The sequence below is a fragment of the Corvus hawaiiensis genome, chromosome 18 (genome assembly GCF_020740725.1).
Source record: "Corvus hawaiiensis isolate bCorHaw1 chromosome 18, bCorHaw1.pri.cur, whole genome shotgun sequence".
Taxonomy (NCBI): domain Eukaryota; kingdom Metazoa; phylum Chordata; class Aves; order Passeriformes; family Corvidae; genus Corvus; species Corvus hawaiiensis.
Genome location: NC_063230.1, coordinates 1,681,881 through 1,700,381, shown reverse-complemented (window position 1 = coordinate 1,700,381; position 18,501 = coordinate 1,681,881). Strand labels below are relative to the sequence as shown.

The window sequence follows — 18,501 nt, the reverse complement described above, 5'->3', positions numbered from 1 at the left end:
ATTCCCTCCAAATAAATCTCATATTCCACTCAAATATATCCCATATTCCCCCCAAATAAATCCCATATTCCCCCCAAATAAATCCCATATTCCACCCAAACATATCCCATATTCCCCCCAAATAAATCCCATATTCCCCCCAAATAAATCCCATATTCCACCCAAATATATCCCATATTCCACCCAAATATACCCCTCCCCCCAAATAAATCCCATATTCCCCCAAATATATCCCATATTTCCCCAAAATATATCCCATACTCCCCCCAAATATATCCCATATTCCCCCCAAACATATCCCATATTCCACCCAAATATACCCCATATTCCCCCCAAATACGTCAGACCAGTCCGCAAAGCACCCTTCACCCGCTCAGCCCTCCCTGCTGCTCCTGCATCCCGTGGGGTGGGACAGCCCCTTCTCCTTGTGTGTGATCCCCCGGCCCCGGGGTGATCCCGCAGGAGATCCCAGTGGGATTCCCAGCACACCTGAGCTGTGCTCTCCCTCCGGAGAGGCCGGAATCCGCCAGGAGCCCCTCGGGAATGTTTGGGAAGGGACAGGAGCGGCGGTCACTGCTCGATGCTGGCGCAGTTCTGAGCCGTGCTGGTGGGATTTGGGAATGCTTGGATCTGTTCCCAGGTTGGATCTGTCAGTGCCCCCTCAAAGGCACTCTCCAGCCTCATTTTTCACAGACTCCCTGAGGCTCATTAGGCCCTGATCCCAGCACTGGGCACATCCCAGCCATGTCCCGACTTTCTGAGGCCACAGGATCTTCTCCAGATCATTCCACAGGTTCTTCCCGAGGATTTTGTCCTCCTCCTTCCGCGCTGTCCCACATCCCCTCTCCCATTTCCCCTTGCTTGGATCGCCCTGCAGTTCCCACCCTGGGCACCCCGTCCCTGCTGCCTCTCCAGGGAGTGCTTCCCAGCGTTTGGAGGTATTCCTTCTTCCAAACTCCCGCTTCCTTCCCGAGCTCTGCTCCATCCCCTGCGCCCTGCAAATCCCTTCTCCTGCCCCATCCCTCTCCCTCTGCTGGTGTCCAGACCTTGCTTAACCCTCCAGCTCGTTTTCCAACTGCCCCAGGAAAGGAATTTTCCCTTCTGAGGATGCCACGCCCTGAGGAATGGGGTTTCCCATGGGGCAAAAAAAGGTGAGGCCAGACCCGCTTATCCCGGCCCCAAGCACTGGAAGGAGGAGCGCTGCAAGCGCAGCCATTCCCCAGGAAAAATCAGGGAATGAGGCAGGAAGAAGGAATTTCTCGCCTGAGGTGCGAGCTTCCCACGCAGCCCCAAGCTCAGGATTTTCAGGAGAAGGGCCGGGAAGGAAGGAGCCCATCCCTGGGCACAGCGCAGGGTGATGTTATCGGCGTCACTGGAGCGTCACCGGAGGTGTGTGTGGGCACTGCCATCCTTATCACCCATCCCAGCTGGGATGGCAGCAGCCAGGGCTATCTCTGCTCCCTGCCTGGGAAATCAGAGAGATCCTTGTGCCCAGGAAATCCAAAGGATCCGGGTGACAAACTGACAAACTTCCCTTTTGCTCTTTTTTTAAATTTTTTTTTTTTTTTTTCCCCTTTAATTTCTTTTTGGAAAAGCTTTGGAGAAATTTCTGAAAGGGCTGTCTCAGCAACTTCCCTTCTGCTCCATCACTCGGAGCACTGCAACATCATCAAATTAGTCAAAAGAAAACAGTGGTGCCTCTCATTTCTCCAAACATCCAGATGCTCTTTCCAAGGGGAGCAGCATCCCAGGCTCTGCCCGGCACCGGAGGGGGAGGGCAGGATTCCTCTTTCCTTTTTAAAGCATCCAGTTTGGCTTTCAGAACAGAAAAAAAGCCCCTCAGACTGGGGTTTGGATCTCTCTGGATCCAAGAGATCTGGCTAAGAGGATTTAATGGATCTGGGAGTGGTCAGAGAGGGATACCTGGATCCTGGATGCGGCTTTTGGGAGGGTTCAGCCACTCGGTGGCCTCCAAGGACACATTGTCAGAGCTGCTTCCAGTTCCTCAAAGACATCGAAGTGGGGATATTAAAAATCTCATGGAATGGTTTGGGATGGAAAAGACCTTAAAGCCCATCCCATTCCACCCCTGCCATGGGCAGGGACACCTTCCACTATCCCAGGGTGCTCCAAGCCCCATCCAGCCTGGCCAGGATTTCTCCAAAGAAGAAGAGCCAGCTCCTCTCTCCCTGGAAAGCTCCCAGGGCAGATCCAACCGGGGCTCCCTCGAGGGAGCTGTACCCTCCCCAGTGCCCACCGGAACGGCTCTTTGGGTTCTCCTGTGGATAAAACCCTTTTGGAAACCCTATCCAGGGTGTGAGCTCGGACACTGTGTGGTGGCTGTCCCCTCAGCCTCCTCGAGTGTGAGTGACACATGCCAGGTCACCCTGTGCCTCAGGGGGCTCGGAGCAGCCGCGTCAGGAGAGGAAAACAACTCATCCCAAAAAACCCTGTCGCTGTCCCAGCTCGCAAACAAGGCCCTCACAAGCAAGGGGCAGGAAATATTTGTAAAATGAAGCAATTGATGGGTTTTATTTTTACTTCCCCATCTGTGCTGGGGCTGGGGTGAGGCTCTGGCTGCTCTCAATGGGCTTTTCTCTCCCTGCCTCTCTCCGAAAGGACAGAGCCGGATCCTTCCGGGCAGCCTCATCCGGGGGAGGTCTGCGCTGGCTCGGGGCAGCCCCTGGCCAGGCACAGCAGCAGAACCCCCCTCGGCCCCCAGGTCACTCTGATGGCTTTGTCACAGCCACGCTTGGCTGTGCTTTTCCAGCAGAGCTTTTTCAGCTTTCCCAGCAGGGTCAGCCCCTCACTGCCGTGCTCACGCAGCCGGAAATCCATCAGGACCAGCAGCAGGAATCCTGCTCCTGCCACACCTGCAGACACGCGAGGGGACATGGAGCATCCAGGTAATTCCCACCTGGATGTCCAGTCCCTCGGGATGGGGCACCTCGCTGTCAGGTGGTGCTTGAGGCTGGGGAAGGGGAGCAATCCCTGCTCCAGCAGAACTTGTAAATCCCAACCCACCCAAATTAGCACCCAACTTAATTCAACATCTGGGATTTCTCCAGCTGCCAACATTTACGGCTTTGCTGCTGTGCACACAATGAGATCCCACATTCCAGCCCCTCCAGCTGCTGCTGCTGACGGATGGATCCCGCTTCCAGCTTCCCTCGTGCTGGCAGTGGCCCTGCAGACACCTCCCTGGGAGCAGCAGGTCGTGCCAGGCACCAGCATCCTTCTGGAGCTGCCTGTGGGACCTCTGGCTGATCCTCAGCTTCTCCTGTGCGCGCAGAGGCAAAGCCCGTGCCCCTGGAGAGGCCTCGTGGTTCTCCACTTCCCTCTGCTAAGCCCCAGGTTCCGGGAGAGCCAAGGGATTTCTCCCTCATGGATTTAGCGCTTCTGTCTGGATTTTGGGCCCCTTGTGAGGAGCAGCAGCTGGGGCTCGTCAGCCGCTGGAGGTGACTTGGTGCGCTCGGTGTCCCTGTGCTGACCTGGCCCCGCGTCCGCCAGCATGGTGGGGATCAGGGCAGGAGGGCAGGGATGTGCAGCCGTGGAAATGAGAGTTCTCCGGGAGATTTAACAGCTGGGCCTCGCTCGGAGGGGACAGCCAGGCCGGCTGCGTTTTCATCCTGCTAATTCTCCTCCGCCTGGCTGCTGGGGATTACTGGGATGGAGGGACTGGGCAAGAGAGCCTGGGCTTGCCCTTTGGACTGGGCACAGTGGGGTTGCGTGGCTCCTGGCAGTCCCTGGGATCCGTGTGGATTCTGAGATCTCTGTGGATCACCACCACCGCAGCAGAGATTGGGATCTGCTGCCTTGGGCCGCGGTGCTGCGGGTGGGGTTTCTTGTGTTTTATCTGATTGAAACCCTTTCAGGTGCTGCGGGTGGGGTTTCTTGTGTTTTATCTGATTGAAACCCTTTCACATCCTCCCAGGAGCCAGGTCACCGAGGAGCAGCTTTCCCTTTCCTGGCCTGGACGGGCACAGAAATCCCAGGGAAAACGGCCTCAGGGCACCTGTGCCTCCTCCCTTGCACCAAGGTGGCCACTTTCCAGTGTTTGGAAGGTGGCCAGAGCCCAGGGAAATATTTTGGCAGCTGAGCATGGCTCTGTAAAAGCAGAAAATGACAGAAAACTCAAAGCACAGGGAGACGCTCTTTAAATGAAGTCTTTTCCTTAAGCCAAAGGGCTTCAAGGACTGTGAAACTGGATTTATTTGTATTTATTTGTCTCCCTGAAATGGAACCAGGAGCATCCTGCTGGCGAGATTCATGCCCTGGGTGCAAGCGTCCCGCTTTGGTGAGCGCCCAAACCCTGCCACCATTAATGAGAAGCCTCATTACGGAATCCAGGGGCATCTGGAAAGGCTTTTAAGAGCTGACAGCAGGAGCAAAGCAATTCCAGAGGGCATTTCTTCAGTGCCTGTGCCCATCCTGGCATCCCGTGCCCCTGCTCAGCCCGGCCCAGGGAGCCTCTTCCCTCCATGGCCTCTGTGGTGCCACCTCCTGCCTCGCCTGAATGCCACGTCCCTAAGCCCCGCTTGTTTTCTCTCCTTGGCGAGGGCTCACATGGCAGAGGTTTTTCAGCAGCTGCTCAGGTGGTGTTTCAGAGCCTCTCCCACACCCCGAGTCGTGCATGGCGCAGTGAGTTACACCCGAGTTACACCGGAGTTACACCCGAGTTACACCCGGGTTACTCCGGTGGCACCGCGTGGGCCGGGGCAGCCGGCGCTGGGTGGGATGCCCTTGGTTCCCAGCCTTCCCCGCATCCCCAGCAATTCCAGGGGCAATCCATCCGTTTGCTCGACTGAAATCACTTCCACTCACAGCATCTGGAAAGGTCAGGGAGAGGAGAGAGAGCTCCTGGGAGCCTCCTGTTTGTTCTGGGGCTTTTTTCTCCCTCTTCCCTGCTCATAAACACCGAGCTGCTCTGCAGGCTCCTTCTGCCACGAGCTTTTCCAGCCTCCTTTCCCCAGCTCCTGTTTTCCCGGGGTTCCAGCTCGGGTTTTGGGGTGCAGAGGCTCTGTTGTGGAGCCAGCGTGGGCACAGGGTTCTCCTGCTGCTCCGAGGTGGAACTTCCATTGTGTTTGGGTTGTCCTCACCTCGCTGATTCATCGCCTTGGCCAGGGCTCAGCCTTTCCTTCCTTCCCGCGGGGCAGTGGCCAAGTTTTCGCTCCTGTGGGAAGCAGCGGGAGCAGGACCTGTGCCCGTGGTCCCAGCACCCAGCGACCCAAATGATTTTTAACCCTTCAGTTTCAGGGAAGGGGAGAACAACCCCCAGAAAGCTGTGCCGGCACGGATGGAGAACGAGCGTGTCCTGGGGGACCTGTGGGGGAAGAGCACCGTCCCCGTGGTCCTGAACAACCCCTACTCCGAAGCAGAGCAGGTAAGAGGCCATGGCTGGGGCTGCTTTGGGTGGGAAAACCAAAATTCCCAGCGTTTGTGGGAGTGTGACCCATCCCGGTGGGTTCTCAAAGTACAAAGACCCTGTGGGGACAATGTGTGGTTGATCCCAAAAGCTGGAGGTGACAGATCCCAGAGCCCCTTTGGGCCAGGAGCTGAAGCCCACAAGGTTCAGGCAGGGAATGGAGGTCACTGGAGAATGATGCTCTTCATCCAAGGGCTGACGTGGGATGGGAGCCCAGCCAGGGACCAGGACGCTGAAGCCTCCCTGGGGAATGTGATCCCTTTTGGTGGCACCAGGCCAAGCTGCATCATGAAAGGCGTTTGGATTCATCTGATGGTAATTGAATAGAGCACTTCAGAGAACGCGTTCCACGGAGCCTTTTCATCTCCTCACACTCCACGGCCATCAATTCTCAGGCTCCCTTGCCAAAGGTCTGTAGCACAGCCAGAGACGTCAGGCAGACCCTGCCAGGCCACCGAGATCACCTCAGGGAAAACATGACGTGCGTGAGCTCTGCCAGTGCTCGGGCAAAAGGGTCTCCCTGATGGGATTATCCAGGGCAGGACACGGGGAACGGACTAGGATCATCCCATCCCACCCCCTGCCATGGGCAGGGACACCTCCCACTGTCCCAGGCTGCTCCAAGTCCTGTCCAGCCTGGCCTTGGGACACTGCCAGGGATCCAGGGGCAGCCCCAGCTGCTCTGGGCACCCTGTGCCAGGGCCTGCCCACCCTCCCAGGGAACAATTCCTTCCCAATATCCCATCCAGCTCTGCCCTATGGCAGTGGGAAGCCATTCCCTGTGTCCTGTCCCTCCATGCCTTGTCCCCAGTCCCTCTCCAGCTCTCCTGGAGCCTCTTTAGGCCCTGGAAGGGGCTCTGAGCTCTCCCTGGAGCCTTCTCCTCTCCAGGTGAGCACCCCCAGCTCTCCCAGCCTGGCTCCAGAGCAGAGGGGCTCCAGCCCTGGGAGCAGCTCTGTGGCCTCCTCTGGATTCCTCCAGCAGCTCCAGGTGCTTCCTGTGCTGGGACCCAGAGCTGGATGCATTTTTCTTGGAATCCTGCATGGAATGATGTTCCCATGCACTTTTGCAGCCTCCCAGTGTCAGACACCCATGGGGGGGGGTGGACATGAGACCCTCTGAGCTGGTGCTGATGCCCACTCAGGGCACTGGGATGTTCCTGCCCACGCTGCAGGGCTCTGACCAGCCTGGCCGAGTGCTGAGGTGCAGCTGGGATCCATTTCCACCCCGCCCTCAACTCAGGACCGTGGCCCTCAGGTGTCCCAGCAGCACAGCCAGCCTCAGGGTGGGCATCACCCCACACGAGTGGCAGCACCCCCGGGCCGCAGCAGCCACTGGAGGGATGTCCCTGGGCAGCCCCACGTCCCAGCACATGGATAATGCGGTGTGGCAGGAATCCCGAGCCCAGGGACAGGTCCGGGCTCCTCCCCCTTTGCCCCCGTTCTGGAAAGGCTCCGTCTCCCTGCCTCCTTCGCTAAGCCCCGTGCGTGTCCGTGTCTGCTGCCATAAGCACTTTATAACCTTCTGTGTGCAGAGCTTAATTTCTCTCTGTGTTGGGGCTGCCAAAACCGCCAGTCTTAAGCTGCTATTAAACTCTTTATTATTTTTTTTTTTCCCCACTGGATGCGCAGCTTTCTTTTTATCCTTCTTATCCCCGAATCCTTACGCCTGCTCTTCTGGAAGCGGCGTGGCTTTTCCCCCAGCCGTTCCCCGGGGCTGTGTGCAGTCAAGGCTGCTGAACTTCTTTCAAGCAGCAATAAATACTATTAACACGGGGGAAAGTCAAGCCAAGTGGGAATTTTCCTTGCTTCTTTAGAGCAGGATTGGGTGGATTCACTTGGCCAGGTGCTGAATGCTCACTGAGGCTCGTAATGAGGTGCTGAAAGCCCCGCTAGGCATCGATCCCCATCCCTCTGTTGTTTTTTACGAAGCCACACCGCGTTTTTCGCTGCTTTCCCAGGAGCCCGATCCCCCTGGCCCTAAACCTGAAGATGCCGCGGCTGCACCAGGTCCTGCTTGAGTCCTCGGGGACTGATTTGTGAGCAGCTCGAGGGCAACCGGGAGCTTTGCGCCCGCGTAGCTCTCGGGGGAAGCGACTCGGAGCAGCTTGCGAGGGTGATTTGCAGCTGTCTAAAGGCCGCACTCTCAGCCGAGCGCAGTTGATGCAGCCTGGAAGGAAAATGTCAGCATGGAAATAAATCCACGACCCGGCTGCTGCCGCTGCCCTCCCGCAGCCGATGCGGCTCAGCCGAGCGGGTGGAGGCAGGGTGAGGACCTGTAGAGCCCCGAGCGGGAGGTGTCCGCTGTCGTTCCGTCCCCACGGAGCCCCCAGGGCCGTGGGGCGCGTTCCCCTGCAGGAGCAGAGAGCTCCGGAGCCGCAAAGCGCCGGCGCTCCGCTCCCGGTAGATGCTGTTTGCATAACGCGTGTGCGCCCCGGCTGCCGCAGTTGTCGCCCGGTTTGTCCCGCTCCTGAGTCACCGATATCGCAGCTGCCTAATTAAAACATGAAAGGATCTCGCACAGCCTCCCTGGCACAGCGACGGGGAATATTTGGCTTCGGTTTCGGCGTGCAGGGAAGGCGCGCACACACACACACAGAGACTCACACACAGAGCTCCTTCCCAGCCTCCTCTGGGTTCTCTCTCTCCACAGCTGCTGCGGGATGGGGTTGTCAGACCTGACACCTCTGCTCCAGCCTGGCTGGCATCCCAGGATTCAGCATCCCTCTGCTCCGTGGCCCTCTCCCAGCAAGGGTTGTCGGGCACTGGAGCAGATTAATGAGGTCCCGTTCATCCCTGGAAGTGTCCAAGGAATGTCACTCAGTGCTCTCTCTGGCTGACAGCTTGGTGCTCACTCCAAGGTTGGAATCAACCGTCTTCGAGATCTTTCCCAACCTTAAGGACCCTGTGATGCCAAGATTCCAGCTTGCCCTGCTCCTGCAGGGAGAAGACAAAAGGGAAAGGGAGCAGCTTTGAGGGGGTTTGAGGCAGAACATCTGCAGGCAGACGTTCAGCAGGCAGTGTCTCCCCGCTTGCTCCGAGGATGGGGACACTGCTCCATCCGCATTCCCAGCACGTTTTTGGGCCATACCTGCTCCAGCAAGAAGTATTTTAGCAGCACACCCTGTCAGGAGGTCAGAACTCCGATTAAAAAGTGCTGGACACAATCAACACTTCCCGCCTGGTGTTCCTGGTTTCTGTCTGGCAGGTGGAGCTGCGGGTGAGGATTGGTTCTGGTTGCATCTCTGAGCTGTTCTCAGCACGTTTTGCCCGTCTCAGAGAGCTGCTCTGAGCAATCGGGCTCACAGGGAAGGTGGCAGATTGTCCCCTTTGGTCCTCAGGGTGGGTCAGGGAGCACAGGATGCTGGTGGTGACTAAAGAATGATTTAATTCTCTTGGAAGAGTAAAACAAGCAGGGGGAAAAAAAGACCAGGAACTGCCACTGCCTTCAGTCAGGTTAGATTGCTCGAAATGGAAAAAAAATGAGCTTACAAATAATGTTTTTCCAGGACTACATTGAGGAGGCTTTTTATTTACTGCTGGGTTTGAGCTCTAAATGAGGTTTTATATTTGGTTTCTGCAGCGAGGAAAGGGGAGGCCGAGATGTGGTTTGTGCTCTTTTGGCTTCAGGGCGTGGACTTGGACACACTCCTTGGGAAAATCATGGGATTTGTGACATGAGGAATGTCGGAGCCCCATGGCAGCACAGCCTGAGGGGCAGGGAGCAGCTTTTGGGAACTGCCAGGGCTAAGGAAGGTCCTGCTGAGGGGTCAGGCTGTAAATCCCTGCCTTCCCCTGCAGCCTCTGTCCCTTGCTCCCAGAATATGTTTTCAGAGCGTGGCATTACACTGTGAGCCTCAGGCTGCCTGAAATCCCTGTTTTCCGGGGAAAAATGTCAGGAGATTATGGTAAAAAACAAGAACTGAACAAAAAGTCTGGCCAGCAGTGGCAGCAGGGCAATGCCGAGGTGTCTGCTCAGCCCAGGCTGTGGAATCAGCCAGACATTCCCCGTGCTTGGAAAAGCAGAGCAATCCTCTGGGTAAGTGGGAACGAGTCAGATCTGGAGCCTCAGCTGCTCTGTCATCCCTGTGGCTCCTGCTGCTCTCCCTGCTGAACCAGGAGCTTCTCCTACCCTGGGTTGGTTCTTTGCCTGGTCCTTCAGGCTGAATTTGTGCTGCTGCTGCCAGTCTGTGACGTGAGCCCAGGACCCCGAAAAGGAGAGTGATGCTGCTGAAGGCAGTGCCAGCTTCAAGGAAGCTTCAAGAAAACCTCGCAGATTAATTCAAAAGGCACACCAGCCCCAGGATTCGTGTAGGAAGGGACAGCAGATCCAGTCTGGGCAGAGACTTGAAGAGGTGCCAAGCACAAGCAGGTTTGGCCAGGACGCTCTCAGGTGTCCCCTGGAGAGCTGCAGCGACAGCGCCGTGGTGCCAGCGATGGAATTCCATCTCTGGGTGAGATCTGATTCCTAGGAGAGAGATCTCTGCTTCCCAGAGGCACCACAGCCTTCCCTGTCCCCACTGGCAGGCACCGGTGGCTCCTTAAGCTTTGAATGCTTGGGGTGAGTAAGGGCCACGGCAGAAAATTGCGATTTTATCTGTGAAAATGTGCAAAAAGAAGCACCTGTAACCAGTTCTTCTCCTCACAAGCTCTGTGCTGGCTGGGGCTCTCCCCGTGCTGGCACAGAACTCCAGGAGTGCTGGATGGGCCCATCCCAAGGCAGAGAGTCAGGGACAAATCCAACTACTCGTGATTCAGCAGCACCCCCGCTGGGATAATTTATCCACCCTCATTCCTACATCTTCCAGCGTTGGTATCAAAGGAAAACTTGAACACAACATCCTCCCAAGTCACTTCCACCCCTGATTTCAACTCATTCGCCACAGATTTGGCCATCCCATAACCAGACACCACTTCTTAATTCCACTGCTCCATTGTGGGATCCCAAATAATGCCAAATACTGGGATAATGCACCTCGCCTGGCTGTGCCAGCCCCGGAATTCAAGCACAGGTCCTGTGTTGCTGTGACCTTTTCCTGGATTTTGCCGGTGTGTTCTGACCTCGTGCCGGGTGTTCCCTCTTTTCCAGCCGCCGCCATCCGGGCGCCAGTCCCCGACCAAGAACACCCTCAATGGGAGCCCTTCCAAATGCCCCCGGTTCGTGAAAATCAAGAACTGGGAGACGGGCTCCGTGCTCCACGACACCCTGCACCTCAAGACTGCCATGGTGAGTAGAGCTGGTAGGACCGGCCAAAATTCCCTGAGCATCGTTGAGTGGATGGCGGCGTCTCCGAGATGGGTTTACCCGGGAATGCAGAAGTGGAGGAATTCAGTCTTGTCTCCAGGAGGGTTGGAATTTCAAACCTCTGGTGCAATAAACAGGGAGAGAGGGAAATCAATCTGGGATAAATAAGGAAAAGCATTTGACTTCATGCCAAGCCGGGGTGTGAATCCCATCTCTCCGATTGTCCGGATTGGGGGGGCAAGAGGTGACTGCACCCGGCCTGGCTGTCATCCCACAGCACCCCCAGGGAGCTGGGAATGTCCCTGTGTGTCAGACACCCCCCCCTCTGTGTCGGCCATCGCTGGCTGCCCCAGCCCAGCTCAGGTGACCACCGGCGCCGCGGTGGCTCCAGAGCATTCCTGTTCCCTCCTGTCCCCTCAGGCCACGGCGTGCACCGAGCAGATCTGCATGGGCTCCGTGATGACCCCCAGCCCCCACGTCCGCAAGTCAGAGGACACCAGGACCAAGGAGGAGGTGCTGCTCCTGGCCAAGGACTTCATTGACCAGTACTACTCCTCCATCAAGAGGTGAGTGCTGGTGCTGGAAGCCTGAGGCTGCTGCGGGGGCCGAGATGTCACACGTGTCGCCTGCAGAGCTGCCTCCAGCCCTGGGGCCCAGCACAGGGAGGACCTGGAGCTGTGGGAGAGAGTCCAGAGGAGGCACCAGGATGATCAGAGGGATGGAGCAGCTCTGCTGGGAGGAAAGGCTGGGAGAGCTGGGATTGTTCAACCTGGAGAAGAGAAGCTTTGGGGTGACCTCACTGGGGCCTTGCAGGGCCTGAAGGAATCGACAAGAAACATGGAGAGAGATTTGGGACAAGGCATGGAGGGACAGGACACAGGGAATGGCTTCCCACTGCCAGAGGGCAGGGATGGATGGGATATTGGAAGGAATTGTTCCCTGGGAGGGTGGGCAGGCCCTGGCACAGGGTGCCCAGAGCAGCTGTGGCTGCCCCTGGATCCCTGGCAGTGTCCCAAGGCCAGGCTGGACAGGACTTGGAGCAGCCTGGGACAGTGGGAGGTGTCCCTGCCCATGGCAGGGGGTGGAATGGGATGAGCTCTAAGGTCTTTTCCAACCCAGGTCATTCCATGGTCCCATGATTCCATGATTCCATGATGTGGTCTCCCACACCTGCGAGTCACAGCACGGGGACACTCTGGTGCTCCTTGAGCAGCTGCTTCTTCAGTGGGGTCTCACTCCTGGTGTTTGTTGTGTCTCTGTGCAAGTTGCTGCCCTCTGCCCCGGCTCCTCGCTCCCCTGTTATCCCAAAGCTGGGATAACCATCCGCACAAGCCCTGTGTGTGCAGGAACAAGGAATTCCAGGTGGAGAGCAGCAGCATTCCCTGCCCTCCGCCTGACCCGCCACCTCCTCTGCTCCCAACCTGCACAGATCCGGCTCCAAGGCCCACATGGAGAGGCTGGAGGAGGTGACCAAGGAGATTGAGGCCACTGACACCTACCAGCTGCGGGACACGGAGCTGATCTACGGGGCCAAGCACGCCTGGAGAAACGCGGCGCGGTGCGTGGGCAGGATCCAGTGGTCCAAGCTGCAGGTGAGCACCAATCCCACTGGAAATATCCAGGAGATTCCTGCCAAAGGGTTTGCTGGAGTTTGGGAGAGGCAAATCCTGCTCTCCAACCTCTGGGAAACACAGCACAGGTACAGGGGCAGGTGTCCAGCACGCACGGCTCCCCTCGGCAGATTTGGGATGTTGGCAGGAGCTGGAAAAGCGTCTGTGGGGTGGGTGGAGATGAGGTGGCTGTGTCTGAAATGGAAGCTGGTGCTCCCAGGGGACGTTTTCCAAAATCAGATCCTGCTCCAATCCATCTCCCCTGCTGCTTCCAAACCTGTTGCTCCGCCTGGCGAGAGGCAGCAGGACACATTTGTCCTCGGTACTGAGATCCAGCAGGAGAGGGTTTGGCTCAGTGCCCTTTTGGCAAGGGAAACGCAGAACAGGGCTGGAATCCGTGATCCCTAGGGAATCCCTTGGTGCAGGGATGTCCTCTCCTCCCATAACCTGGAACAAATCCAGTGCTGCTGAGCCGTTCCTGTGGCTGCTCCACACAGGGAATGGGCACAGCCCCTTCTGTGATCCTCCTTCCTGATCTCCCCATGCTTTTGTGGCTGCCCCTGGATCCCTGGAAGTGTCCGAGGCCAGGTTGGACAGGGCTTGGAGCAAGCTGGGCTAGTGGAAGATGTCCCTGCCATGGGCAGGGTGTGGAATGGGATCCTCTTTAAAAGTCCCTTCCAACCCAAGCCATTCCATAATTCCATGATTCCCTGTCCCCCAGAGCTGTCCTGTTCCAGCTTTGAGTGCTGATCTACAGGAGAAGCCGGGCAGAGTCCGTAACAGTGGGGGGATAAGGCAGGCACGGCAGCAGGTTGGGAGCACGGGAACAAGGAGGGTTTTGCCTGAGCAGCAGATGAGTCACCTCTCCAAAGCAAAAAGGGCAGCTGGATCTGATATCCACATGTTCCAAAGGCAGGGAACACATAATTATGGGGCTTTAGATCCCTGAGAAGCCACGGTGGTGCCTGGAGTTCTCCATGTGCTGTGTTGCCTCTGCCTGGCTCTGCCCCGGGAGCTGGAACATCCCGCAGGATCCCCACGACTGCTTCCCTGTTTCAGGTGTTCGATGCCCGGGACTGCACCACGGCCCATGGGATGTTCAATTACATCTGCAACCACATCAAGTACGCCACCAACAAGGGGAACCTCAGGTGAGCCACCAGGGAGTCCCAGGGTTTGTGTCCGAGGGCCTCTGGGTGTGTGACAATCCAGCTCTGGGCCAGCTGGAGTTGGCTCTGGGCCACCACACAGCCAACACCATTCCTGGGAAGCGTTAGAGGGACCTGATCGGGGCTGAAGGAGTCCTGCTGGTCCAAGTCTCTCTCTTCTTGCTCCCTGTGGGACCTCAGAGGGCAGATTTCCCCATCATTTCCCCTTTCCCTGTATTCTGCATCCAAGGCAGACTGCGGACTGCTGAAACCCCTGTTAGCAGCCAGGAGCTGGCAACACCCCGTATTCTGGAGCCGCGACGTCCTCCAGTGTGACAACTCTTTGGGGCTCACTCAGGCCACACCCAGAGGTGGTGGCAGGTGGGGACAGCACCTTTTCCTCCACTCCTGCTGCTCCTGGCATTCGCCAGCGCTGCCTTTCCCTTGCAGATCCGCCATCACCATCTTCCCGCAGCGCACGGACAGCAAGCACGACTTCCGCATCTGGAACGCGCAGCTGATCCGCTACGCCGGCTACAAACAGCCCGACGGCACCGTCCTGGGGGATCCCGCAAACGTGGAGCTGACCGAGGTACCCAACCTGCCCTTCCCGGGGCTGCTGGGGACACACAGGAATGCAGAAGGACGAGGGGCTGGGTCAAGCAGGTTGGGATTGGCCAGCGCGGCGCCGCAGGGTGAGGTTGGCTTTGGGTCACCCTCAGGTATTTTTCTGGGAATAAAGGCTGGGTTTTGTTACTTTTCTGCTTTTCTCACCCGTTTCCCCTTCACCGTTACAGACACAAGCCGTGATCCTACTGGGGTTCTGTTCCAGGCTCATTTTTAGCCCAAATCCCCCTGACCTGGCTGTGGGTGGGCTGGGACAGGCCACTCCCTGTTGTAGCTCCCTTGGGTGGAGGTTTTTGGTCAACCAATCCTGTTGAGATCCATGCCCAGGAGCGTGCAATTCCCTGCCCACAGTGCCTGAAGAGCAGGTGAGCTGCTGGGACATCAACCCTGCCTTTATTTTCCCCATAGATCTGCATCCAGCAGGGCTGGAAGGCGCCGTACGGGCGCTTCGATATCCTGCCCCTGCTCCTCCAGGCCAACGGCAACGACCCGGAGCTCTTCGAAATCCCGCCGGAGCTCGTGCTGGAAGTGCCCATCCGGCACCCCAAGTGAGTCAGGGGCAGCCCCAAAACTGCTCGAGGGGATCAGCAGGGCTGAGCTCCTCTGGTTCCACCTTTGCCGTGGCTTGGGGGCTTCACCCAAGACCCTCTCCCAGGTCCTCCCTCCAGGAAAGCTGGCAGGGCCGGGAAGGAAGTTGTGTCCACGTCTCAGGGCTTTCCCTCATATCCAGATTGATTTTCTTGGAAAGTTTCCCTTTCCTTGCTGTCTCCCAGGCCTTACACCACTCTGTAGTCACTTTGTCCTCATAAACAGCCCCAAAGGGAGGTACTGATGGAAATGTTCTGCTCAAGTCCTTCACCCTGGCGGCAAAGTGACCGCCCCCATCCCCCTGCCTGCATTGGGCAGGGAATTCCCGGCTGGTTGACGTTTTTCCTGGCAGGTTTGAGTGGTTTAAGGACCTGGGCCTCAAGTGGTACGGGCTGCCAGCTGTTTCCAACATGCTCCTGGAGATCGGGGGCTTGGAGTTCTCCGCCTGCCCCTTCAGTGGCTGGTACATGGGCACGGAGATCGGCGTCCGTGACTACTGCGACAACTCCCGCTACAACATCCTGGAGGTAATTCCTGGTGCTCCTGGAGGGTGAGGAGTCACTGGGGAGCAGGCAGGACACTGGGAGGGCGTTGCCTGGAGTGGGAGAGCGCAGGATATCCCCTCTCCTGCAGCCACGTGGGCAAGGGTTGGCAAAACCTCTGTGTCCCATGGGGCCAGCAGGTGTCCGACACACAGCCCATGTGATCCCTGTGGAGATTCCCAAGGAATCTTAGGGATCGGCAGGCGCCTCGGTTGAGGTCAAGTGCTGAAACATGAAAGGGTGCTGAGATGCTTGGTGGCTCCTCAAGGACCACCTGAGCCTGCCCTTGGGGAACCTCCAGCTGGTCCCACGGCTCAGGGACTGCCCACACTGGGAGAGACCAAGCCAAGCCATGGGAAGGTCTCCATGCAGGGGATGTGGATCCATCAAAACCTTCCAAGGAATGCTGAGTTATTCTTTAGAGGGGCTCCATCCCTCCCCAGTCTCCTGAAGCCCAGCGGGGTGGGAGCAGTGTGAGTGTCCAGCTGCTCCTGGTGGCCTTCTCAGCAGCGTTTGGCCACCTGCCCCTGCTCGGGGTGGGGGAACGGCCGTGCTCCTGCCATGGAGAGGGAAAGACAGGATTTCTCCCCGGAGGAAGGCACAACATCAGCCCTTCCCTGCCCCATTGGTGCCGTGTGTCAGCCTGGGCCTCTCCTCTGGGTTCCTCTGCCCAAGCAGACATCTCCAATCGTTGGGTTTTGGCCATTAAATGCCTCCCCTCCTGCTGTGTGTTGTTACAGCAAGTGGCCAAGAAAATGAACCTGGACATGAGGAAAACCTCGTCGCTGTGGAAGGACCAGGCCCTGGTGGAGATCAACATCGCTGTGCTCTACAGCTTCCAGGTTCCTCGGGACGCTGCTTGGTCTGGGCCGGGCTGGAGGGACACGGGGAGTGGGTGGGACCGGCGTGGAGACATCCACCCAAGGACGACTGGGCCTCCCTAACGTGGGCTGCTGCAGTGAGATCTAATCATCTCCGTGCCCTGGAGGTTGTAAAACAACTCTGCCAGCACCTGAGTTCTGCTGGTCCAGAGGGAATATCCCGATACAGGGAAAATCCAGCCCTTCTGGCTCATCCATGAGGCAGGAATCAGCCTGGGTTCTCCTCCAGCCTGCACTTAAGGGCTGAGCAACAAAACCAGTCCTTGGCAAGCCAAGCTCAGAGGGTGGGAGTCCTTCCCAGAGCTGGGTCCGAGCTGCCCCATTGGAAGAGCTTCCCAAGGTTCTGAGCAGAGGATGCTCCATCCCATTGATCCCATCTTTGCTCGGCCCAGGACAATTAATGGGGGGAGCATAGGAGCCTCCTTGGGAAGACCAGGGTCAGCGGCCACCTTGGATCATCCCCAAAGGTCCTGTAAGACCATGGGAGTGAGGAATATTTGGGACAAACAGCTCCAACTGTAAAACTTTGGCTTTTGCCCTCTGGGGTGCGTTGACAGCTGCTGGCTCTGCTCTCTTGTGCCCCGACAGAGTGACAAGGTGACCATCGTGGATCACCACTCGGCCACCGAGTCCTTCATCAAGCACATGGAGAACGAGTACCGGTGCCGGGGGGGCTGTCCCGCCGACTGGGTCTGGATTGTGCCGCCCATGTCGGGCAGCATCACCCCGGTGTTCCACCAGGAGATGCTCAACTACCGCCTGACGCCCTCCTTCGAGTACCAGGTGCTGGCCCCGCCTTCGCCTTCCACCGGTGCCTTGTGGCCACGGGCGGGGTGGGCGTGGGAGCTCGGGAGGTGCAGGAAGGAGAGGGACACCACCCGATTCCTTCCCAGGCTGTCCCTCAACTCCGTGACGAGTCCGATTGACGTTTCACCCTAACAGGGTGTAAGAGTGGGGTTCTGCCCCTCCCTGGGAATGTGGGATCCCTGAGCTCCCAACTTTTTAATCACACGGAGCTCCTTCCCTTCGGAAGTGCCTAATGGGTGGGGGAGGGAATGGCCTGGAAAACACCTGGATCCCTGCCTTTCCAGCCTGTATCCCTGCCTTTCCAGCCTGCAGGATTGAGGGGATGGCTCCTATACCCCTGCCTTTCCAGCCTCTATCCCTGTATCCCTGCCTTTCCATCCTGCAGGGTTGAGAGATTGGCTCCTGTATCCCTGCCTTTCCAGCCTCTATCCCTGCCTTTCCAGCCTGCAGGATTGAGGGGATGGCTCCTATACCCCTGCCTTTCCAGCCTCTATCCCTGTATCCCTGCCTTTCCATCCTGCAGGGTTGAGAGATTGGCTCCTGTATCCCTGCCTTTCCAGCCTCTATCCCTGCCTTTCCAGGCTGCAGGATTGAGGGGATGGCTCCTGCATCCCTGCCTTTCCAGGCTGTATCCCTGCCTTTCCAGGCTGCAGGACTGAGGGGATGGCTCCTGCATCCTGGGGATTCGGCAGTGGGACAGGAGCTCCTGCCCAGCAGGCCCAGCAGGGATCAAACGCTGCTGCTGGAGCATTTAATGCTCCAGCCCACGGGAAGAGAAGTCCCCGAGCAAACCCTCCCTGGTTATGCAGCCATCCCTGCTCCGGTGCTTTCCACACAATGTGACCTTTAGTCAAGAACCCTTAAGGAATAATCACAAAGCAGGAGCAGTCTGTTCACTCCTGTAACCAACCCACCAGGCCCCCCGGTGCTTCCTGGCCCTGATTGCAGCCTGCAAGGGCACGGAATGAGCTTCTGTGTGCTCACTCCTGGCTTCAGCTGCCTCCCCTTCCCCAAGGGCCTCTTAGGGGAAAAAAAACCTGTGGCCAGGGTGGAGGGAAGGATCTGTTTCCATCACCTCTCCCCTTCTGGCGTTGCTTTCTTTTTGCCTGTGGCCTATTAACGCTCCTCTCGAGAGGTGACAGAGCGGTTGGCCAGATGCTGTTACAAGCCAGGAGGCTTTATTAGATTGCAATTTTCCTGGGCATGTTCCATTGCCCAAAAAAAAGCCCCTTGAGGCTCCGAGGATCAGAGGGGAGAGGGAAAGCAGTGGAGTGGCAGCTTTTCCTCCCCTTCCTGACTGGAGGAATTTAACTCTCAGTGCCGTGGATGCTGCATTTCTCTGAGCTCTGAGCACTCCCCACCACCTGATCCCTGCTTTTCTCTCTCCTAGCCGGACCCCTGGAACACCCACGTCTGGAAAGGAGTCAATGGGACACCCACCAAGAAGAGGGCCATTGGCTTTAAGAAGCTGGCAAAGTAAGTACCAGCAGGCTCTGCAAAGGCCTGGAACGTTTGGGGCTGGTCCTGGATTTAAGCACCCTATGGGTGTGTGCCTCACCCCATGGATGATGGGCTGGACTTTGGGCCACTGGAGGCTTTACCTGCCATGAGGGACATCACACAGGCAGCCC

General features: G+C 57.6%; 1 protein-coding gene across 4 annotated transcripts in view; it reads left to right on the top strand.

Moving 5' to 3' along the window:
- Positions 1–18,501, top strand: part of NOS1 (nitric oxide synthase 1) — a 72,281-nt gene that overhangs the window by 32,408 nt on the left and 21,372 nt on the right. For 3 of the 4 annotated variants that reach the window (XM_048323270.1, XM_048323269.1, XM_048323271.1), the window contains exons 3-13: positions 5,251–5,383; positions 10,512–10,649; positions 11,088–11,233; positions 12,097–12,259; positions 13,337–13,428; positions 13,876–14,017; positions 14,461–14,600; positions 14,993–15,167; positions 15,923–16,024; positions 16,652–16,846; positions 18,261–18,346. In XM_048323270.1, the coding sequence (XP_048179227.1) occupies positions 5,251–5,383; positions 10,512–10,649; positions 11,088–11,233; positions 12,097–12,259; positions 13,337–13,428; positions 13,876–14,017; positions 14,461–14,600; positions 14,993–15,167; positions 15,923–16,024; positions 16,652–16,846; positions 18,261–18,346 (1,512 nt within the window). The remainder of the gene's footprint in view (positions 1–5,250; positions 5,384–10,511; positions 10,650–11,087; positions 11,234–12,096; positions 12,260–13,336; positions 13,429–13,875; positions 14,018–14,460; positions 14,601–14,992; positions 15,168–15,922; positions 16,025–16,651; positions 16,847–18,260; positions 18,347–18,501) is intronic. The other variant, XM_048323272.1, reaches the window with a different exon arrangement.